We start from the raw sequence: 22,123 nt of genomic DNA, 5'->3' as shown, positions 1-22,123 counted from the left end.
GCTACCTCCCAAATAGCACTCTATCCCCTATGTATAGTGCACTACTTTTGCACAGGGCCCATAGGGATCTATATAGGGAACAGGGTACCATTTGGAATGCATCCTGTCTGTGCCAAGGTAAGTGTTATCTCATGTTGCTCCGGGAATCCAGTTCGGGGTATAGTGTTTCACAAGAGTGCTGCCTTTGAACTGGTGGACTCTGTTGCATGACTGTGCATGAACAACCTCTCCCTCAATGTTTGTTTTTTTTTACCTTTATTTAACTAGGCAAGTCAGTTAAGAAAAAAACCTTATTTTACAATGACGGCCTAATGTCAGCAAGACAAAGGAGCTGATCGTGGACTATAGAAAAAGGAGGACCAAACGGACTGAAGTGGAGCTTGTTGAGAGTTTCAATTTCCTTGGTGTCCACATAACCAACAAACCATCATGGTCCAAAAACAGCAAGACAGTCGTGAAGACGGCACGACTTAACCTTTTTCCCCTCAGGAGACTGAAAGGATTTGGCATGGGTCCCCAGATCCTCAGAAAGTTCTACAGCTGCACCATCGAGAGCATCCTGACCAGTTGCATCACCGCCTGGTATGGCAACTGCTCAGCATCTGACCGTAAGGCACTACAGAGGGTTGTGTGTATGGCCCAGTACATCACTGGGGCCAAGCTTCCTGCCATCCAGAATCTAGGCGGTGTCAGAGGAAGGCCCAACATTCTATCAGGCACATAATAACGACACAATTCCCAGAAAATAGCCTTAATTAAAGGTCCAAGCGTTTCTCCGGCGAGATTCTCACATGCCAAAGGAATAGATTAGCAAAGAGTTAAATCGACATTCATTGACTGGAAAACATCTTGCGCTTTTTTAATAAAAGTAGATTATGTTTTCTCATGCAACTTATTTCAATTACTTTACTACATCACATTAATTACGCAATGATAATTCGTTTGATGGATACCCTGGGCTTTGTACAACGTTATGAAGTACATTGAGATTCCATCTTAATTCTCTCTTACTTTATGAAAAAAAGTTTTCAATAAATCCAGCAACTCCTCTCATACTGGGAAGAAAAAAATAAAACACATTTTCTGTCCTCAAGGGCAGGTTTATTTCAAATGTAGTAGTACCCAGACGAAGAAAATCCAATAAGTGTTTTATAGTTACATCGTTAGTGTACGTTTACCAAAAGTGGACACACTCCAATCAGTTTCTGAGACAATCGCCCAGACTTGTGTAGACAGTTTAATAATGCTTAAAACCTCATCTTTACCAAATGATCCATTAAAGGACGAACTCAAAACCTACGTATGTCTACGTATGAGTGGTTTTAAATGTATCTAATTATATTCCCAGTATTACTTTATCAAATCTCTAGTCATCGATTATACATACATAGAATTCATAATATTTTCATATATTATATATAAATATATATATATCACAGAATCCATATAGAACATTAGAAATTCTTTGGTACTCACATCAACCATTCCATTTGCGTTTTCGAGGACTCTCCACAGCAGAACAAAACGATCATGGGATCCTCAACGGTTCTCTAACCTCCCAGAAACAACGGCAAAATCAAGCCTCACAGGAACTAAAGACCTTCTGCTGCTTTCTAAAATATCATCCCGCTCACAATACCACCCTGTGATGGGCAGTGAAGGAACGGAACCCCAAGATAACGTTATATCAAAGCTTATTATCCAAAATTCAATAATCTGATTAAGCATAATATGTTACTATCCAAACTTCAGATTAAGACTAATTTGCATATTCACACAACTCTCATATCACAGTCACACAATGCTATTCTCAAACATACCTAATCAATTAGTTGTTTTTCAACAATATTTTAACCTGCAGGAATATTTTCACATATTCTATCTCATGATTAGTTCCTAGGATAATGCAACTCATACATTTACATCTTTCAATACTTCTTAAATGGGGTAGAGGTTTAAAACAAGTACAGGTTTAAAACTATTACAGGTGCACCTTACTATCTTATACTATATCATAAATGGTCTTAACTAGTTCACACAGATTCCGGATGTTTTAACATTAAATGGCCAAAACCAGTTCACACAGATTCTAGATTATTAGCGCTAAATTACCAAACCCAGGGCATACCTGGCTAGCACTGTCACGAACGTTGTTGTAAGGATTGTCGGACCAAAGTGCAGCGTGGTATGGGTTCAACATATTTATTTAGTGAACCGGCACAACAACAAAAAATAATAACGCACAAACTTAACGTGAAGCTATGGCTCACAGGCAACTAACCTAAAAACAAGATCCCACAAAAAAACCCAGTGGGAAAAGGCTGCCTAAATATGATCCCCAATCAGAGACAATTATAGCCTTTGATTGGGAACCATACCAGGCCAACATAGAAATACAAAAACTAGAGTACCCACCCTAGTCACATCCCGACCTAACCAAATTAGAGAATAAATGGCTCTAAGGTCAGGACGTGACAAGCACATTTAAAATTATTGGAATTCACCACTTCTGAGGATCACTTAGAAGGTCTCACAGGTACTTTTCAGAAGGAGGTCCTTCTTCCAATAGGGTTTCACCAGGTACCGTGCTTCACACAGAACCCACAGCCACCCTGGCCCCTCACCCCTACAGACCGCACCAATCCCCACGTGATGAATTCAGTGTCAGGACGGCTCTAGGTCGCCCGCAATTGACCAATGATCGGTGTCTGAGTCGACTAACTCTCAGATCATCCTCCACTGACTCGACCCTGCTTACGCCTCCAAGGTGCCCCCCTCACACAGGAATACACACTCAAAGCCTACGTAACAGAGGTTTTTCTAAAAACTCAACTTTGAGTGTTTCGCTCACCTCTTTATTTTTTTTAAACTAAGTTTGAGATGTGGTATCCACGCTGCCTCTCAGATCAAAGGTGGGTCCATCTGCTTTGTTCCCGAAATGTAATCTCCCTGAGATCCAAGTTTGAGGGATCCCTCATGCACGATTTACCAAGGTCGTCAGGAGCGGTCACCAAGTGAAGATTCACATCCCATCCTCGTCGCCAAATGTGGTGGTTAATTTCTTTACTATCAAATGAGGAGAGAAAAACTTACCACACTAGTCAGGGTCATACTTAAACTAAATCTTGAATCACTTATTAACAAGGGAGCAGGTCAATACAACACACACATATAAAGTGAATCGATTAACGGCTGGTCATGGCTAGTCGACGATTCATGGTCAAATGATTCGCTGAGAGCCCCAAGATAAAATTACAAAGGTCTTTTATAGCCAAGATGCACCCCTTTCAACCTACATGACGAACCACCGATATATAGAATGGGTCACAAGGTTAAGATCTGTATGAAAGATACCTATAATACATAGCAGACAGGATCTGCTGTGTCAACAGTTTTCATTGTATAGACCAGAGTCTGGCCCTCCTACTCCAAACTGGAACCATCTCTCACTGGTACCATATAGAACAGAAACGTTAACCTTTCTAGCGCAGTGGAACCCCTCGACAACATTCCGCTGAAAAGGCAGCACGCGAAATTCAAAAATATTTTCACTTTCACACATTAACAAGTCCAATACAACAAATAAAATATAAACATCTTGTTAACTCTTTAGGGATAGGGGGCAGCATTTTCACTTTGGATGAATAGCGTGCCCAGAGGAACTGCCTCCTACTCTGTCCCAGATGCAATATATGCATATCGTTAGGGTAGCCTAGTGGTTAGAGCGTTGGACTAGTGACCGGAAGGTTGCAAGTTCAAACCCCCGAGCTGACAAGGTACAAATCTGTCGTTCAGAACGACATTGAAAATATGCATTTGTTCTTAACTGACTTGCCTAGTTAAATAAGTTAGTTGCCTAGTTAATTAAATAAATTACTATTGGATAGAAAACACTCTGAAGTTTCTAAAACTGTTTGAATGATGTCTGTGAGTATAATAGAACTCATATGGCAGGCGGAAACCTGAGAAAAATCCAACCAGAAAGTTGGATATCTGAGGTTGGTTGATTTTCAACTCGTCGCCTATTGAAATCCCAGTGGAATATGGATCTGTTTGCACTTCCTACGGCTTCCACTAGATGTCAACAGTCTGTAGAACCTTGAATGAAGCTTCTACTCTGATGTGCCTCCTCCCGCTTTGTTGTTACATCTGCTACTCGCTGTTTAGTATCTATGTATAGTCACTTTATAAATGACCTGGACTAACCTGTACCCCCGCATATTGACTCGGTACCGGTACCCCCTGTATATAACAGATATTGTTATGTAATTTTCTGGTGTCACTTTTTGATATATTTTTTTTAACTTTAGTTTATTTAGTAAATATTTTCTTAACTCTATTTCTTGAACTGCATTGTTGGTTAAAGTAAGCATTTCACTGTAAGGTGAACTACACCTGTTGTATTCGGCGCTTGTGCCAAATACAATTTGGTTTGAATGTGTTTTGTATGTAACTTCAATGATTATGTATGCACTCACTACTGCAAGTCGAAGATGTGTGGATACAATCTTTGGAATACATGTTTGGATGTACTTTCACCCACAACAGTTATTAAAAATGTTTATTACAATTAACAAAGTCACTTTTTTGACGCTGTAATTTGAACTGTAATTACAAAGATGATTGGGTAGGTCTTCCTACTGTTTCTGTCACCACGGTTACAGTGTGATAACATGACTGACAGCTCCTGTTCTGATTAGAACCAGACAGAGTTGCTGTAGAGGGAAAGGTCTGATTAGCCTAGTGCTCTGATGTCCCCTGGGTCATATTCAATTAGAGAGAAAATATTTTTTTTAAATGGTGAGAACTATTATTTTAGTTTTCTATTGCGAAACATTTTGCCCAGTGAACTCAGTTAACACAACCCTGCACTCTGCTAAAGCAGTTATAGTGGTAGTCCAGTTCACTCAGGATCCCACCAGAGCTCCTATTCCCTTAAATCATTAAGAACACTGCAGCCAACACTGTACCTGGCCAGCAAAGAGCACTGGCCAACAGCCCATTAAAACACTCATCTACTCATCTCTGTCTCTCTCTCTCTCTCTCTCTCTCTCTCTCTCTCTACACAGTGAGCACTAAACAGTCGCTGCTAATCTTCTCCTCCTGACTTAGCCCCCCTTCCCCCCACGCCCCGTCCTCCTCCTTTTCCCAGGCCCTCTGCCAAGGTTACAACAGGGATGAGAGAGGGAGGAAAGAAAGGAGGGGGAGGGGAAACGAGGACTGCAGGGGAGGGACCTGCAGTATGCATGAGGAGCTTCGGTGAAGAGCGAGGGGAATAAGCAGCAGAATCATTTCTGGAGGTGAGCAGCTGCAGGGTGTAGAGTCGTGTGTGTCCGTGCAGTATTCATGGCTTTGTGTGTGGTGTGTGACACTGGGACTTGCCCCGGCTCACTTAGCTCACACCCATCGAAGCCACAGGACGTCCCCAGAGCTGCTGCTGTATTAAACAAGGACTGCACTACAGGAACAACCTGACAAGGAGAGAGGAGAAGACAGAAAGGAGAGAGAACACAGAGGAGGAGAGGAGAGAAAGGAGAGAGAGAAAGAACACAAAGGAGAAGAGGAGGAGGAGAGGAGAGAAAGGAGAGAGAGAACACAGAGGAGAAAGGAGAGAGGGAGAACACAGAGAAGAAGAGGAGGAGGAGGAGAGGAGAGAAAGGAGAGAGAGAAAGAACACAAAGGAGAAGAGGAGGAGGAGAGGAGAGAAAGGGGAGAGAGAGAGAACAGAGAAGAAGAGGAGGAGGACAGGGAAAGAGAGAAGTACACAGCGTGTTGGAGAAGAGGAGAAGAGTAGAGAAGAAGAGTAGAGAAGAAGAGGAGGAGAAGAGGCGAAGTGGGGAAGAGGAGAGGAAGAGAAGAGAAGTGGAGGAGGAGAGGAGGAGAAGGGGAAGAGAAGGGGAGGAGGAGAGTACACACCGTAGATTGTATTAGAAGGAGAAAAGGAAGGTGAGAACCGTCGGAGTGGTTGTAAAGGAGCTGAACTTCTCAGAAGACACTTCCTGTCATGTTTACTTCAGTCCGGACCCTTTGTGTTCAGGACACAATGTCCAGGCTACTATCCTCAGAGTCTGGCCGCTGCCTATGAGTCCGTCCATACAGCCGCTGCATACACCGAGCACTGTCGCTTGTACCGTACTTTGTTGTTGGTCAGGAGGGAGGCACAAAGGGAGCTGAAATGCAGAATGTACCGGAGGAATGGAGGGAAGAACAGAGGGCTGGAGGAGGAGGAGAGGTGGATGCTAAACCCTGGGAGGGTAGAGAGGCCTTATTCCAAATAAACACTGTTAACTCCAAACAGGATATGGACAGAGGGAAAGAGAATGGAGAGACCGGCGTTAAGGAGAGGAGGAAGGAGAATGTAGAGATGATGAACGAAGGGGGAAAGGGAACAGACAAAGAGTCCCTGATGATGGAGCTGACCCGTTTGGTTCAGAAGACAGTGAAGGAGAGTAGCTGGTGGGAGAGGCGAGGCATCGACATCACTATCCTGGTCCTGGCCTTTCTCTTGTTACCTCCAGGTAATCCATACACCTGTCTCACACACTTCATACACCTGTCTCACACACTTCATATACCTGTCTCACACACTTTATACACCTGTCTCACACACTTCATACACCTGTCTCACACACTTCATACACCTGTATCACACACTTCATACACCTGTATCACACACTTCATACACCTGTCTCACACACTTCATACACCTGTCTTACACACTTTATACACCTGTCTCACACACTTCATACACCTGTCTTACACACTTTATACACCTGTCTCACACACTTCATACACATGTCTCACACACTTCATACACCTGTCTCACACACTTCATACACCTGTCTCACACACTTCATACACCTGTATCACACACTTCATACACCTGTCTCACACACTTCATACACCTGTCTCACACACTTCATACACCTGTCTCACACACTTCATACACCTGTCTTACACACTTCATACACCTGTCTCACACACTTCATACACCTGTCTCACACACTTCATACACCTGTCTCACACACTTCATACACCTTTATCCTATCCCAAGGTAAGACATCTACCTGCACATCGCAATACATACACCCGTCTCACAGACATTATAGTGGTCCTCTCTGGCTCAGTTGGTAGAGCGTGGCGCTTGCAATGCCAGGATTGTGGGTTCGATTGCTGCTAGGTCCACGTATGCACACATGACTGACTGTAAGTCGCTTTGGATAAAAGTGTCTGCTGAATGGCATTATGATATACTAAAGGTAAACATAGTTTTACCACATTCAGTTCACCAGGTAAGACACCAGGTCACAGCTTGACCCGAAACACCTGTCTTGTGCTTGTCTCCACCCCCCTACCATGTGTCTCCCATTTATCCCCATTATCCCCTGTGTATTTATATCTGTGTTTTCTGTTTGTCTGTTGCCAGTTTGTCTTGTTTTATCAGGTCTTACCAGCGTGTTTCCCCTTTTCTCCGGTTCTCCATTTCTTGTTTTCTAGTCTTCCCAATTCTAACCTTTCTGCCTGTCCTGAACCTGAACCTGCCTGCCGTTCTGTCCCTGATTGACTCTGTCTTGGATTACAAACCTCTGCCTGCCCTCCACCAGCCCCTTGCATGTCCCTTTGTTATAATAAATATTCTGAGAACCGAACTATCCGCCTCCTGTGTCTGCGTCTGGGTCATATTCTGAGTCGTGATAATATGAATTGGCCATGACTGACCCAGCAGATTCGGACCAGCTCCGCAACGCTGTCTCCTTCCAAGGAGCTGCGATTGGAAGACACGAGGAGTTACTTCAAACCCTTATGGAAAGACTCTAGATCTTGGCAGGATGCAATGACCACGCTTTCACTGCATTGCTTGAGCAATTCCACGGATTATCTACTAGGCAACAAGCCTCTAGGGTAAACCCCCAGACTCTCAGCAACCCCGCTACCAGCGGCGCTTCTCCCCAGCCTCCCCTGACACCCGAGAACCCCGCTTACCTCCTCCGGAGCGCTATGCTGGAGATCCGGGAACCTGCCGGGCGTTTCTCTCTCAATGCTCCCTCATCTTTGAGCTGCAGCCCTCTTTGTTTCGCTGAAAGATAGCGTACCTGATAACGCTGGTGTCCGGGAGGGCACTCGCCTGGGCTATGGCGGTGTGGGAGCAATAATCCACCGTTTACCTCAGTTTGAGGAGTTTGTGGTGGAGGTTAGCAACGTGGTAGAAAGGTGCCCGGAAGCTACTTCAACTGTGCCAATTTGCCTCCCGCTTCTCTTTGTGGAGAAGAAGGACAAAACCCTGGGCCTGTGTATCGACTATCGGGCCTTAATGACATCACGGTTAAAAAACTTTACCCTCTACCACTCATCTCCTCAGCTTTCAAGCCTCTCCAGGAGGTGACGATCTTCTCGAAGTTGGACCTTCAGAACGCCTACCACCTGGTTCGGATATGGGAAGATTACGAATGGAAGACAGCCTTTAACACTGCTAGCGGGCACTATGAGTACCTTGTTATGCCATTCGAACTGACCAACGCTGCCACAGTGTTCCAGTCCCTGGTCAATGATGTGCTCTGTGACCTGTTGAACCGGTTTGTGTTTGTCTACCTTGACGACATCCTTATTTTTTCCCGTTCAGCTCAAGAGCACGTCCTTCATGTCCGACAGGTCCTTCAGCGTCTCCTGGAGAACCAGTTTTTTGTTAAAGCAGATAAATGTGACTTCCATCGCTCCACCATTTCCTTCCTAGGATACGTCATCGCTGCAGGAAATATTCAGATGGATTCTGATGAAGGTGAAAGCGGTGGTATATTGGCCTCAACCCACATCCAGAGTGCAGCTGCAACGTTTCCTGGGGTTTGCCCATTTTTACCACCGTTACCACGGGTTACAGCAGCCTAGCTTCCCCTCTCTGAGCACTCACCTCTCCCAAGGTTCCGTTCACGTGGTCTCCAGCAGCTGTCCAGGTGTTCTCGGACCTCAAGCATCGATTCACCACAGCTCCTATTCTAATTCATCCGGACCTGTCCCGTCAGTTTGTGGTGGAGGTCGAGTCCCAGCTTTCTGCCCAGGACCAAAAGCTGCATCCCTGCGCTTTCCCTTCCCATCGTCTTAATGCCGGTGAGAGGAACTATGACGTGGGAAATCGAGAACTACTCGTGGTCAGAATGGCGATGGAGGAGTGGAGGCATTGGTTAGAGGGGCCGGAACATCCAATCTTAGTGTGGACTGACCATAAGAACCTGGAATATCTCTGCACCGCTAAGCGCCTCAACTCAAGGCAGGCTCGATGGGCCTTGTTGTTAAATTAAATTTGACTATCTCCTACCGCCCTCGGTCCAAGAATGTGAAGCCTGATGCGCTCTCACGCCTGTATAGCCCGTTGCCACACCGCCTGACCCCGAGACCATCCTCCGTACCTCCTGTCTATCGGCTGCAGTCATCTGGGGTACAGAGAGCCTGGTCTGTAACCAGATGTTTGTCCTAGACTCTTCCCTTTCTCCTGGTCCTGAAATGGGTGCATTCCTCTAGACTGACCTGCCATCCTGGTTCCCGTCGGACCCTGGCTTTCATCCGACAAAGTCTTTGGTGGCTCACCATGGTTCCTGACGTCTCTACATTTGTCGCTGCCTGCACTGTGTGTGCACAGAATAAGACTCCACGGCAAGCTCCGGCTGGCCTCATTCAACCACTCCCTGTTCCTCACCACCCCTGGTCCCATATATCCCTGGGCTTCGTCACTGGTCTTCTTCCGTCAGATGGCAACACCACTATTCTTTCAGTGGTGGATAGGTTTTCCAAAGCCACCCATTTCATTCCCCTTCCCAAGTTACCCTCAGGCAAGGAGACGGCCCAGCTCATGATGCAGCACGTCTTCCAGATCCATGGACTTCCGGTCGGCATGGTCTCTGATCTGGAGCAAGCAACTTGTGTGGGTGGAAAACGTCCACAACACCCTTCCCTGCTCGGCCACTGGTCTCTCGCCTTTAGAGAGTTCCTTGGGATATCAGCCCCTGCTCTTTCCTGAGCAAGAGGAAGAAGTCAGCATACCCTGTGCCCAGATGTTTGTCCGCCGCTGTCGCTGTACCTGGAAGAGAGCCCGGTCCGCTCTTATCAAGACCACCTCCAGGTATCATCTCGGGCAGAGGGTATGGCTTTCCACTCCGGATGGATTTCCCCAAACTTTCCCCCTGCTTTATCAGCCCTTTCCCGAATCTCTAAAATCCTTAGTCCCACTGCTGTTCACCATCTATTGCCCCACACCCTCCGTATACTTTCCACTTTTCATGTGTCTAGGATTAAACCTCACAGCCCTGTGTCTCCTTTTGCCAGTTTGTCCTGTTTGGTCAGGTCTTACCAGCATGTTTCTCCTGTTCTCAAGTTCTTGTTTTCTAGTCTTCCCGGTTCTGACCTTTCTGCCTGTCTTGAGCCTGCCTGCTGTTCTGTCCCTGATTGACTCTGCCTTGGATTAAGAACCTCTGCCTGTCCTTGACCTGCCCTTTGCCTGTCCATTATTATAATAAATATCCCGAGAACCGAACAATCCGCCTCCTGTGTCTTTGTCTGGGTCATATCCTGAGTCGTGATACACATGTCTAACAACCGCAAAACTGGTTGAAATGACATCTTTTCAAACTATTTTGCTCACTGGGTTTTAGCCTGGTAAACCAGGTTGACAATTGGCTCAATAGTGAGAGTAACATTTAGTCTGGTTAAACCAGGCTGACGCCTTATAGTCATAAAAGGTAAAACATATTTGTATAGGTTTACCACATCCTGTGTAACATGCAGATGTGTTGTAAATACACAGGGAGGAGGGAAGTGAGAAATCCACTGTACTAAAACATGAAGGATTATGGCTGTAAAGTAATCCCAGATTTGAGTCATCTGGCCAAACAAGGTCCTCCAGAGGAGAAGGGTCAGGACCAGAAACGGATACCACGTGCTTGATAGCAGAATAGAATGTTCAGGGAAGCTGTTCTCTAAGTTTCAAATGGCAGGAGTAGAATGGAGTAGAACTGTGTTGCAAAATGGTCCAATGAAGATCTTTTTTTATGCTTATTCATGTAGCCTGGTCACAGAGCTGTTTGTCATGACAATGACCATAGCAGTTGGCAAGACATGAAAAACAGATCTGGGACCAGGCTAACGCTAACGGCTAGATGTTTGCCTGTTCTACATTCCATAATGTGGAATATTTGCGTCTAGAACAACGTGTAAACTTTCCACCCTTTGTTAGACTCAATTTCCTCCCAACTTCTTCCCCACATCCCTCTCTCTGTCACGCCTGGACCTTAGAGAGATTGTTATGTCTCTATTTTGGTTTGGTCAGGGTGTGATTTGGGTGGGCATTCTATGTTCTTTTTTCTATGTTTTGTATTTCTTTGTTTTGGCCGGGTATGGTTCTCAATCAGGGACAGCTGACTATCGTTGTCTCAGATTGGGAACCATACTTAGGTAGCTTTTTCCCACCTATGTTTTGTGGGTAGTTATTTTCTGTTTAGTGTTTTCTGCACCTGACAGGACTGTTTCAGTTTCGTTTACTCTCTTTGTTATTTTGTTATAGTGTTCAGTTTAAATTAAAAGCATGAACACATACCACGCTGCGCTTTGGTCCGATTATTCCTCATCTGACGACACCTGTTACACTCTCCTTAACTCTTCAACTACACCTCTCCTTTCCCATATCCCTCTCTCCTTAACTCCTCAACTACATCTCTCCTTCCCCATACCCCTCTCTCCTCAAATACACCTCTCCTTCCCCATACCCCTCTCTCTTCAACTACACCTCTCCTTCCCCATACCCCTCTCTCCTCAACTACACCTCTCCTTACCGATATCCCTCTCTCCTTATCTCCTCAACTACACCTCTCCTTCCCCATATCCATCTCTCCTTAACTCCTCAACTACATCTCTCCTTCCCCATATCCCTCTCTCCTTAACTCCTCAACTACATCTCTCCTTCCCCATATCCCTCTCTCCTTAACTCCTCAACTACATCTCTCCTTTCCCATATCCCTCTCTCCTCATCTCAACTACATCTCTCCTTCCCCCATACCCCTCTCTCCTCAACTATACCTCTCCTTACCGATATCCCTCTCTCCTCAACTACATCTCTCCATCCCTATATCCCTCTCTCCTCATCTCCTCTACTCATCTCCCCTTCTTCGTTTCTCCTCCAGCCTTTCTGCTGCTGGGCTCATCCCAGATCCTGGTGTTTGTCCTGGGCATGGTGCTGATGGGGGTGTCCCATGCTGTAATTTCCATTAAGGGAACCCACCTGGCCAGCCACGGATCGCTGAGCGAGTCCCCCGCCTGGGCCGAGTTCTGGGCTGTGTTCTTCATAGAGGTAAGAGGGGGTGGGGGGGGGGGGGGGGAATCTGTGATCTAATGTCACCAGATACATGGTATAATTGCTGTATTTTCAGCTAGTAATTCAGCTATCTGTTTGTCCAGGTGTGTGGGTCGTTCACAGCAAGGGCAGGTGTAACAGGCCACATTAAGATGCATCATGCCCACACCAACGTGATCGGCCTGGGTGACTCCAGCACCTGGAAGATACCCTGTCTACCCCGGAGCGTCTACCTGTTCATCGCACCCCTGGCTATACCCATTATCACACCTCTGGTGGCACTAGGTGAGGCAAAGACAGGTGTGTGTGTGTGTGTGTGTGTGTGTGTGTGTTTCCAGGTGTAGCGTCTACACGTGCGCTGTGTAAGATACATAATGCTTTGCTATTAGGTTATTTTGAAACAGGGACATGTTGATACCTGTGTTAAGAGAATCATGTTTCAAAGGCTGACAATAACATTATTGTTTAGGCCCCTTCTTATTTACATTGATATTTTCACTCCAGGCTGTGATGGTGGAACTGTCCGTGTCTCTGGTCTCTGTCTCTGGTCCCTGTTTCTGGTCCCTGGTCCCTGGTCTCTGTCTCTGTCTCTGGTCTCTGTCTCTGGTCTCTGGTCTCTGTCTCTGGTCTCTGGTCTCTGGTCTCTGGTCTCTGGTCTCTGGTCTCGGTCTTTGGTCTCGGTCTCTGGTCTCGGTCTCTGGTCTCTGGTCTCTGGTCTCTGGTCTCTGGCCTCTGTCTCTGGTCTCTGGTCTCTGTCTCTGGTCTCTGTCTCTGGTCTCTGGTCTCTGGTCCCTGGTCCCTGGTCCCTGGTCCCTGTCTCTGGTCCATGTCTCTGGTCTCTGGTCTCTGGTCCATGTCTTTGTCCCGGTCTCTGGTCTCTGGTCCCTGTCTCTGGTCTCTGTCTCTGGTCCCTGTCTCTGGTCTCTGTCTCTGGTCTCTGGTCTCTGGTCCCTGTCTCTGGTCTGTCTCTGGTCTCTGGTCTCTGTCTCTGGTCTCTGGTCTCTGGTCTCTGGTCTCTGGTCTCTGTCTTTGGTCTTTGGTCTCTGGTCTCTGGTCTCTGGTCTCTGTCTCTGGTCTCTGTCTCTGGTCTCTGGTATCTGGTCCCTGTCTCTGGTCTCTGTCTCTGGTCTCTGGTCTCTGGTCACTGTCTCTGGTCTCTGTCTCTGGTCTCTGGTATCTGGTCCCTGTCTCTGGTCCCTGTCTCTGGTCTCTGTCTCTGGTCTCTGTCTCTGGTCTTTGTCCCTGTCCCTTGTCTCTTGTCTCTCCCTGTCCTTGTCTCTTCCTGTCCCTGTCTCTGGTCTCTGTCTCTGGTCTCTGGTCCCTGTCTCTGGTCTCCGTCTCTGGTCTCTGTCTCTGGTCTTTGTCCCTGTCCCTTGTCTCTTGTCTCTCCCTGTCCCTGTCGTGTGACTGTATCTGACTGTGTGTTGTAACTGATTATGTGTGTCCCTGACTGTGACTGTATCCATCTGTGATGTCCCCGTGGGCTTGCGACTGGATCACTTATGACAATTTACCATAATGCAGCACGCCTTTCAAAGTGAAAAATTGTCAGACTTGCGCCTCTACATGTCGACTGCATGAACTTTACAAAAAACATGTGTTCAAAGGTTGTGAAGTTCTGACTGCAGTCGACTGCAAGTTTCTGCATTTTGTTCTTCGCCCAACTTCATCCTGCAGCATCGCCTGCATTGTGGGAGGATCTATCGTCAACCAATCATTAGGCTGTTTTTATTTCACCCACAGGAACGTGACCAAAGACAGGACTGAAACAGGAACCAAATGACCGCAATTTATGTGTTCAGTGGATATATATAAATGAATGTGATATTTGAGTCTCTCTCTCTCTCTCTCTCTCTCTCTATCTCTCTCTCTCTCTCTTTCTCTCTCGCTCTCTCTCTCTCTCTCTCTCTCTCTCTCTCTCTCTCTCTCTCTCTCTCTCTCTCTCTCTCGCTCTCTCTCTCTCTCTCTCTCTCTCTCTCTCTCTCTCTCTCTCTCTCTCTCTCTCTCTCTCTCTCTCTCACCAATTGATTGTACAACGTACACACATACAGTACCAGTCAAAAGATTGGACACACCTACTCATTCAAGGGTTTTTCTTTACACACATATAGTCAGTGTGATATTGGGTTTGGAGACATGTTTATCAGGTCATTATAAAGAACAACTTATCTGAGCCTTGCAGTTGGAAAACCACATTACTGTCGTAGATGCGCCTCCCCCCGACTTCACTCCTCTACTTGTCTACAGGCGGTTGCTTTCGCCCTACCACTCAAACGAGCCACCCCCTACCCCCCACCCCCCCCGTCTGTGTGTGTCCTGCAGGTCAGCTGAAGGACCACTCGGTGAGCCAGGCCCTGAGGACAGTCCTGATGGTGTTTCTGGGGTTCTACTCTCAACACTGGCTACTGATGCATGTGTCTGGGTTCCAGTGTCCGTACAGCAGCCTCCTCTGCATGCTGCTCTGCAGGGCCATGTTCTCTATACCTTACATACACGTTAACATCTTCCAGGTGAGATGGTGAACAACACGCATGAACACACCCGGACGGACACACACACACACTCACTCTCACACACTCACACACTCACACTCACACACACACACTCACACTCACACTCTCACACACTCACACACACACACACTCACACACACTCACACACTCACACACTCACACTCACACACACACACACACACACACACACACACACACACACACACACACACACACACACACTCACACTCACACTCACACACACACACTCACACACACACACACACACACACAACACACACACACTCACACACTCACACACTCACACACTCACTCTCACTCTCACTCTCACACTCACACTCACACTCTCACTCTCACTCTCACTCTCACTCACACTCACACTCACACTCACACTCACACACTCACACACTCACACACTCACACTCACACTCTCACACTCACACTCACACTCACACACTCACACTCTCACACTCACACACTCACACTCACACTCACACTCACACTCACACTCACACTCACACTCACACTCACACTCACACTCACACTCACACTCTCACACAAACACTCACACACAGTCACACTCTCACACTCACACTCACACACTGCACAGCTGAACTGCACTGTTGGTTAAGGCCTTGTAAGGTAACATTTCACAGTAAGGTCTACACTGTTGGTTAAGGCCTTGTAAGGTAACATTTCACAGTAAGGTCTACACTGTTGGTTAAGGCCTTGTAAGGTAACATTTCACAGTAAGGTCTACACTGTTGGTTAAGGCCTTGTAAGGTAACATTTCACAGTAAGGTCTACACTTGTTGTATTCGGCACATGACAAATAAAGTTTGATTTGATAACATCAAAGTCAGGAATAAATGGGTAGTTGCTGATCTGGTCATTATTTGGGTTGATTAGTATTTGGGTCAAACTGTTAACTCAGTCTTTAGTAGAAAAAGCAGCCCCCCCCCCCCCCCCCCCCCCCTCCACACTTCACAATGCAGCATTGTGTCCTCACAGCTTCTACCAGGAATGTGAACATTTCAGGCAGTTCAAAGGCTACAGAAAAACCCATTCATGCACAGCTTTCCCAGACGTAGCCTTTCGTTTCCAGTCTATTGTGTTAATGAGTACAAAAGGTTTTTTTGAAGTGGGATTGAATGAATCAGTGATTATTGATGTAGTTTAAACCCATGGGGTTGGGGGGGGGGGGGGGGGGGGGGGGGGGCGCTTGTGTCAAAAGTAGTGCACTAAAATGGGAATACCATGCAATTTGGGATGCAGTCCCTATGTTCTTCAGGGTTGAGTACTAAACGTTAAGGAAAAACCTCTTCCCCTAATAGTATGTTGTTGTTCTGTTTGTGTTTCTATTGTAGTCACCATCTTCCCTGGTACTCCCACTGTGACTGTCCCTGTACTGTTGTCACCATCTTCCCTGGTACTCCCACTGTGACTGTCCCTCTACTGTTGACACCATCTTCCCTGGTACTCCCACTGTGACTGTCCCTCTCGGGCCCTGTACTGTTGACACCATCCTCCCTGGTACTCCCACTGTGACTGTCCCTCTCGGGCCCTGTACTGTTGTCCCCATCCTCCCTGGTACTCCCACTGTGACTGTCCCTGTACTGTTGACACCATCCTCCCTGGTACTCCCACTGTGACTGTCCCTCTCGGGCCCTCTACTGTTGTCCCCATCTTCCCTGGTACTCCCACTGTGACTGTCCCTGTACTGTTGACACCATCCTCCCTGGTACTCCCACTGTGACTGTCCCTCTCGGGCCCTCTACTGTTGTCCCCATCTTCCCTGGTACTCCCACTGTGACTGTCCCTGTACTGTTGACACCATCCTCCCTGGTACTCCCACTGTGACTGTCCCTCTCGGGCCCTCTACTGTTGTCCCCATCTTCCCTGGTACTCCCACTGTGACTGTCCCTGTACTGTTGACACCATCCTCCCTGGTACTCCCACTGTGACTGTCCCTCTCGGGCCCTCTACTGTTGTCCCCATCTTCCCTGGTACTCCCACTGTGACTGTCCCTGTACTGTTGACACCATCCTCCCTGGTACTCCCACTGTGACTGTCCCTCTCGGGCCCTGTACTGTTGTCCCCATCCTCCCTGGTACTCCCACTGTGACTGTCCCTGTACTGTTGACACCATCCTCCCTGGTACTCCCACTGTGACTGTCCCTCTCGGGCCCTCTACTGTTGTCCCCATCTTCCCTGGTACTCCCACTGTGACTGTCCCTGTACTGTTGACACCATCCTCCCTGGTACTCCCACTGTGACTGTCCCTCTCGGGCCCTCTACTGTTGTCCCCATCTTCCCTGGTACTCCCACTGTGACTGTCCCTGTACTGTTGACACCATCCTCCCTGGTACTCCCACTGTGACTGTCCCTCTCGGGCCCTCTACTGTTGTCCCCATCTTCCCTGGTACTCCCACTGTGACTGTCCCTGTACTGTTGACACCATCCTCCCTGGTACTCCCACTGTGACTGTCCCTCTCGGGCCCTGTACTGTTGTCCCCATCTTCCCTGGTACTCTCACTGTGACTGTCCCTGTACTGTTGACACCATCCTCCCTGGTACTCCCACTGTGACTGTCCCTCTCGGGCCCTGTACTGTTGTCCCCATCCTCCCTGGTACTCCCACTGTGACTGTCCCTGTACTGTTGACACCATCCTCCCTGGTACTCCCACTGTGACTGTCCCTCTCGGGCCCTCTACTGTTGTCCCCATCTTCCCTGGTACTCCCACTGTGACTGTCCCTGTACTGTTGACACCATCCTCCCTGGTACTCCCACTGTGACTGTCCCTCTCGGGCCCTCTACTGTTGTCCCCATCTTCCCTGGTACTCCCACTGTGACTGTCCCTGTACTGTTGACACCATCCTCCCTGGTACTCCCACTGTGACTGTCCCTCTCGGGCCCTCTACTGTTGTCCCCATCTTCCCTGGTACTCCCACTGTGACTGTCCCTGTACTGTTGACACCATCCTCCCTGGTACTCCCACTGTGACTGTCCCTCTCGGGCCCTGTACTGTTGTCCCCATCTTCCCTGGTACTCTCACTGTGACTGTCCCTCTACTGTTGACACCATCCTCCCTGGTACTCCCACTGTGACTGTCCCTGTACTGTTGACACCATTGCAGAAGTATGTAACTGAATGGATGGGCCCATAGAGATGAATAGTAATGTTTATAGGTAGACCTCCAGCAGCCCGATCACGCTGGACTCTACAACCCAACTTTCTACTGTATTGTTAATGTGTCCAGAACAGCAAAAACATGTTTCTCTGGACTCTACATCCCAACTTTCTACTGTAATGTTAATGTGTCCAGAACAGCAAAAACATGTTTCTCTGGACTCTACATCCCAACTTTCTACTGTATTGTTAATGTGTCCAGAACAGCAAAAACATGTTTCTCTGGACTCTACATCCCAACTTTCTACTGTATTGTTAATGTGTCCAGAACAGCAAAAACATGTTTCTCTGGACTCTACATCCCAACTTTCTACTGTAATGTTAATGTGTCCAGAACAGCAAAAACATGTTTCTCTGGACTCTACATCCCAACTTTCTACTGTATTGTGAATGTGTCCAGAACAGCAAAAACATGTTTCTCTGGACTCTACATCCCAACTTTCTACTGTATTGTTAATGTGTCCAGAACAGCAAAAACATGTTTCTCTGGACTCTACATCCCAACTTTCTACTGTAATGTTAATGTGTCCAGAACAGCAAAAACATGTTTCTCTGGACTCTACATCCCAACTTTCTACTGTATTGTTAATGTGTCCAGAACAGCAAAAACATGTTTCTCTGGACTCTACATCCCAACTTTCTACTGTATTGTGAATGTGTCCAGAACAGCAAAAACATGTTTCTCTGGACTCTACATCCCAACTTTCTACTGTAATGTTAATGTGTCCAGAACAGCAAAAACATGTTTCTCTGGACTCTACATCCCAACTTTCTACTGTATTGTTAATGTGTCCAGAACAGCAAAAACATGTTTCTCTGGACTCTACATCCCAACTTTCTACTGTAATGTTAATGTGTCCAGAACAGCAAAAACATGTTTCTCTGGACTCTACATCCCAACTTTCTACTGTAATGTTAATGTGTCCTGAACAGCAAAAACATGTTTCTCTGGACTCTACATCCCAACTTTCTACTGTATTGTTAATGTGTCCAGAACAGCAAAAACATGTTTCTCTGGACTCTACATCCCAACTTTCTACTGTAATGTTAATGTGTCCAGAACAGCAAAAACATGTTTCTCTGGACTCTACATCCCAACTTTCTACTGTATTGTGAATGTGTCCAGAACAGCAAAAACATGTTTCTCTGGACTCTACATCCCAACTTTCTACTGTAATGTGAATGTGTCCAGAACAGCAAAAACATGTTTCTCTGGACTCTACATCCCAACTTTCTACTATATTGTGAATGTGTTCATGGCAGCAACAACATGCCAACAGTTTCTCTGTGGGTATCTTTCTCTTCACTGAATCAGCAGGGTTTCACACAAACCCTGAGCAGGTTTTTCCTTTAAACCGTCCTCTCCTGTTCCGCACAGCACATCGGCCTGTCTATGTTCTCCCCGACCCGCCGGCCCAAGAGGATTTACCAGATGACCCACGGGGTTCTGAACCTTCCCCGGAACCCCCTGCTGGACTGGACCTTCGGACACTCCCTCATCAACTGTCACGTGGAACACCACCTGTTCCCCTTTCTCTCAGACAACATGTGTCTCAAGGTACAATGTGTTTGTGTCCCAAATGGCACCCTATTCCCCATAGGGCTCCGGTCAATAGTAGTGGGAATCCTAGGGAATAGGATACCATAGGATACAGACAGTGTGTCTGTCAAATATGTGTGGGGAAAGTCAGGATTGGGGCCAATTCCATTTCACATTTACTAATTAAAAAGCAATGAGGAATTGATCAAATTGAAATGGAATTGACCCCAACCTTGTTTACATTGCCATAACAGTATATCTGTCAAATATACATGAATCAAATTAGCTTCTTTCAAGAAAATGACATTCACTTTCACCTCTTAACTACTTGGAACTTTATGACAACTGCTGATGTAAAACAAAAATGTCTTGATAAAATAAATGTGATCGATATGAACCTATTTCCTTTCCTCCCTCCTCTCCTCTCAGGTAAAGCCCATCGTGTCCCAGTATCTAAAGGAGAAGGCGCTTCCATACCAGGAAGACACATACCTCTCCCGTCTGCAGCTCTTCTTTCACAAGTACCAGGAGCTCATGGTGTTCGCCCCGCCCATCACCGAGCTGGTGGGGGTGCAATGATGGAGGGGGGAAGGAGAGAGGGAGACAGAGAAAGGGAAACAGAGAGAGGGAAACAGAGAGCGGGAGACAGAGAGAGGGAAACAGAGAGAGGGAGACAGAGAGAGGGAGACAGAGAGAGGGAAACAGAGAGAGGGAAACAGAGAGAGGGAGACAGAAAGCGGGAGACAGAGGGAGGGAGACAGAGAGAGGACGACAGAGAGAGGACGACAGAGAGAGGGCGACAGAGAGAGGGAGACGGAGAGAGGGCGACAGAGAGAGGGAGACAGAGACAGGGAGACAGAGAGAGGGAGACAGAGAGAGGGAGACAGAGACAGAGAGAGGGAGACAGAGAGAGGGAGACAGAGACAGGGAGACAGAGAGAGGGAGACAGAGAGAGGGAGACAGAGAGCGGGAGACAGAGAGCGGGAGACAGAGAGAGGGAGACAGAGAGAGGGAGACAGAGAGAGGGAGACAGAGGGAGACAGAGAGAGGGAGACAGAGAGAGGGCGACAGAGAGCGGGAGACATAGAGCGGGAGACAGAGAGCGGGAGACATAGAGCGGGAGACAGAGAGCGGGAGACAGAGAGAGGGAGACAGAGAGAGGGCGACAGGGAGAGGGAGACAGAGAGCGGGAGACAGAGAGCGGGCGACAGAGAGAGGGCGACAGAGAGAGGGCGACAGAGAGAGGGCGACAGAGAGAGGGAGACAGAGAGAGCGAGACAGAGAGAGGGCGACAGAGAGAGGGAGACAGAGAGAGGGCGACAGAGTGAGGGAGACAGAGAGAGGTCAGAGGTCAGAGGTGGAGGATGACATACTAACTAACCCACACTGCTGTATGCTGTCATTGGAATAACAGATTGTTAACACTGTCCTATCTAGCAGGATCAATAAGAGAATAAACTAACTGGCATTAACACAGCTGCAAATTCATCAATTATTCCTGTGGAAAAACAATTGAATTAACTGTAACGCATACATCATCTTCATAATCTAAGACTGTAACATGATAGCTACCAATGATCTCTAGTCAAGACAATGTGTGTATTTAATGGAACGTACATATTTTCATAAACTGACCTGTATTGTTCCCTTGTGTGATCTATCATAGTATTAAAAGAATACAGAAACACACCACATTACCTAGACAGTGTCCAAATCATATTAACATGTAACAATATTAAACCGCTAATATCAATGTGATGTAAATGAAAAACCTCATGATACCTGCTACAGATGTCTTTTTTTGATTTCAAGGCTCATAGGCCTCTCGTCCAAACTAGTCCACTACTTTTGACCAAGGCTCATAGGCCTCTCGTCCAAACTAGTCCACTACTTTTGACCAAGGCTCATAGGCCTCTCGTCCAAACTAGTCCACTACTTTTGACCAAGGCTCATAGGCCTCTCGTCAAAACTAGTCCACTACTTTTGACCAAGGCTCATAGGCCTCTCGTCCAAACTAGTCCACTACTTTTGACCAAGGCTCATAGGCCTCTCGTCCAAACTAGTCCACTACTTTTGACCAAGGCTCATAGGCCTCTCGTCAAAACTAGTCCACTACTTTTGACCAAGGCTCATAGGCCTCTCGTCCAAACTAGTCCACTACTTTTGACCAAGGCTCATAAGGCTATCGTCAAAACTAGTGCACTACATTTGACCAAGGCTCATAGGGCTATCGTCAAAACAAGTGCACTACATGGAGTAGGGTGACATTTAGGACACATCCTGAATATGTCTAACTGACTGAGGAGATGAATCCGACCAGGAGCGTATTTACCAATCGGTCTGGATTGTGTTTTTTTCTTCAGTTGTTGACACAGAAAACCGTCGTTTGCACTGAAATGACAGTAAATATGAAATAAATCAATGAATCATGTCTGTACCATTGTGCTACGTATTCATTCTGAGAAATGTCCCTTAAAAAACTGAGATGCTGTAGCATGAGACCAGTGTTTATTGCCAGTCCATACTCTGCGTCATAGTGTTGCTCT

The 22,123-nt window shown here is 47.0% G+C and overlaps 1 protein-coding gene across 1 annotated transcript; it reads left to right on the top strand.

The window, feature by feature from the left end:
* Positions 1-149: 149 nt before the first annotated feature.
* On the top strand, positions 150-21,363 carry LOC110499458 (fatty acid desaturase 6). The gene is made up of 7 exons (XM_036956321.2): positions 150-608; positions 5,070-6,518; positions 12,165-12,331; positions 12,439-12,619; positions 14,657-14,844; positions 19,416-19,595; positions 20,007-21,363. Exons 2-7 carry the CDS (start codon positions 6,176-6,178, stop codon positions 20,154-20,156), a joined length of 1,209 nt encoding a protein of 402 aa, XP_036812216.1. The 5' UTR covers positions 150-608; positions 5,070-6,175; the 3' UTR covers positions 20,157-21,363.
* The last annotated feature ends 760 nt before the right edge of the window (positions 21,364-22,123 follow it).

The sequence above is a fragment of the Oncorhynchus mykiss genome, chromosome 20 (genome assembly GCF_057628025.1).
Source record: "Oncorhynchus mykiss isolate SJ-2025 chromosome 20, ASM5762802v1, whole genome shotgun sequence".
NCBI classification, from domain to species: Eukaryota; Metazoa; Chordata; class Actinopteri; order Salmoniformes; family Salmonidae; genus Oncorhynchus; species Oncorhynchus mykiss.
The sequence above is the reverse complement of the archived record's forward strand: the minus strand, read 5'-3'. Positions and strand labels throughout refer to the sequence as shown.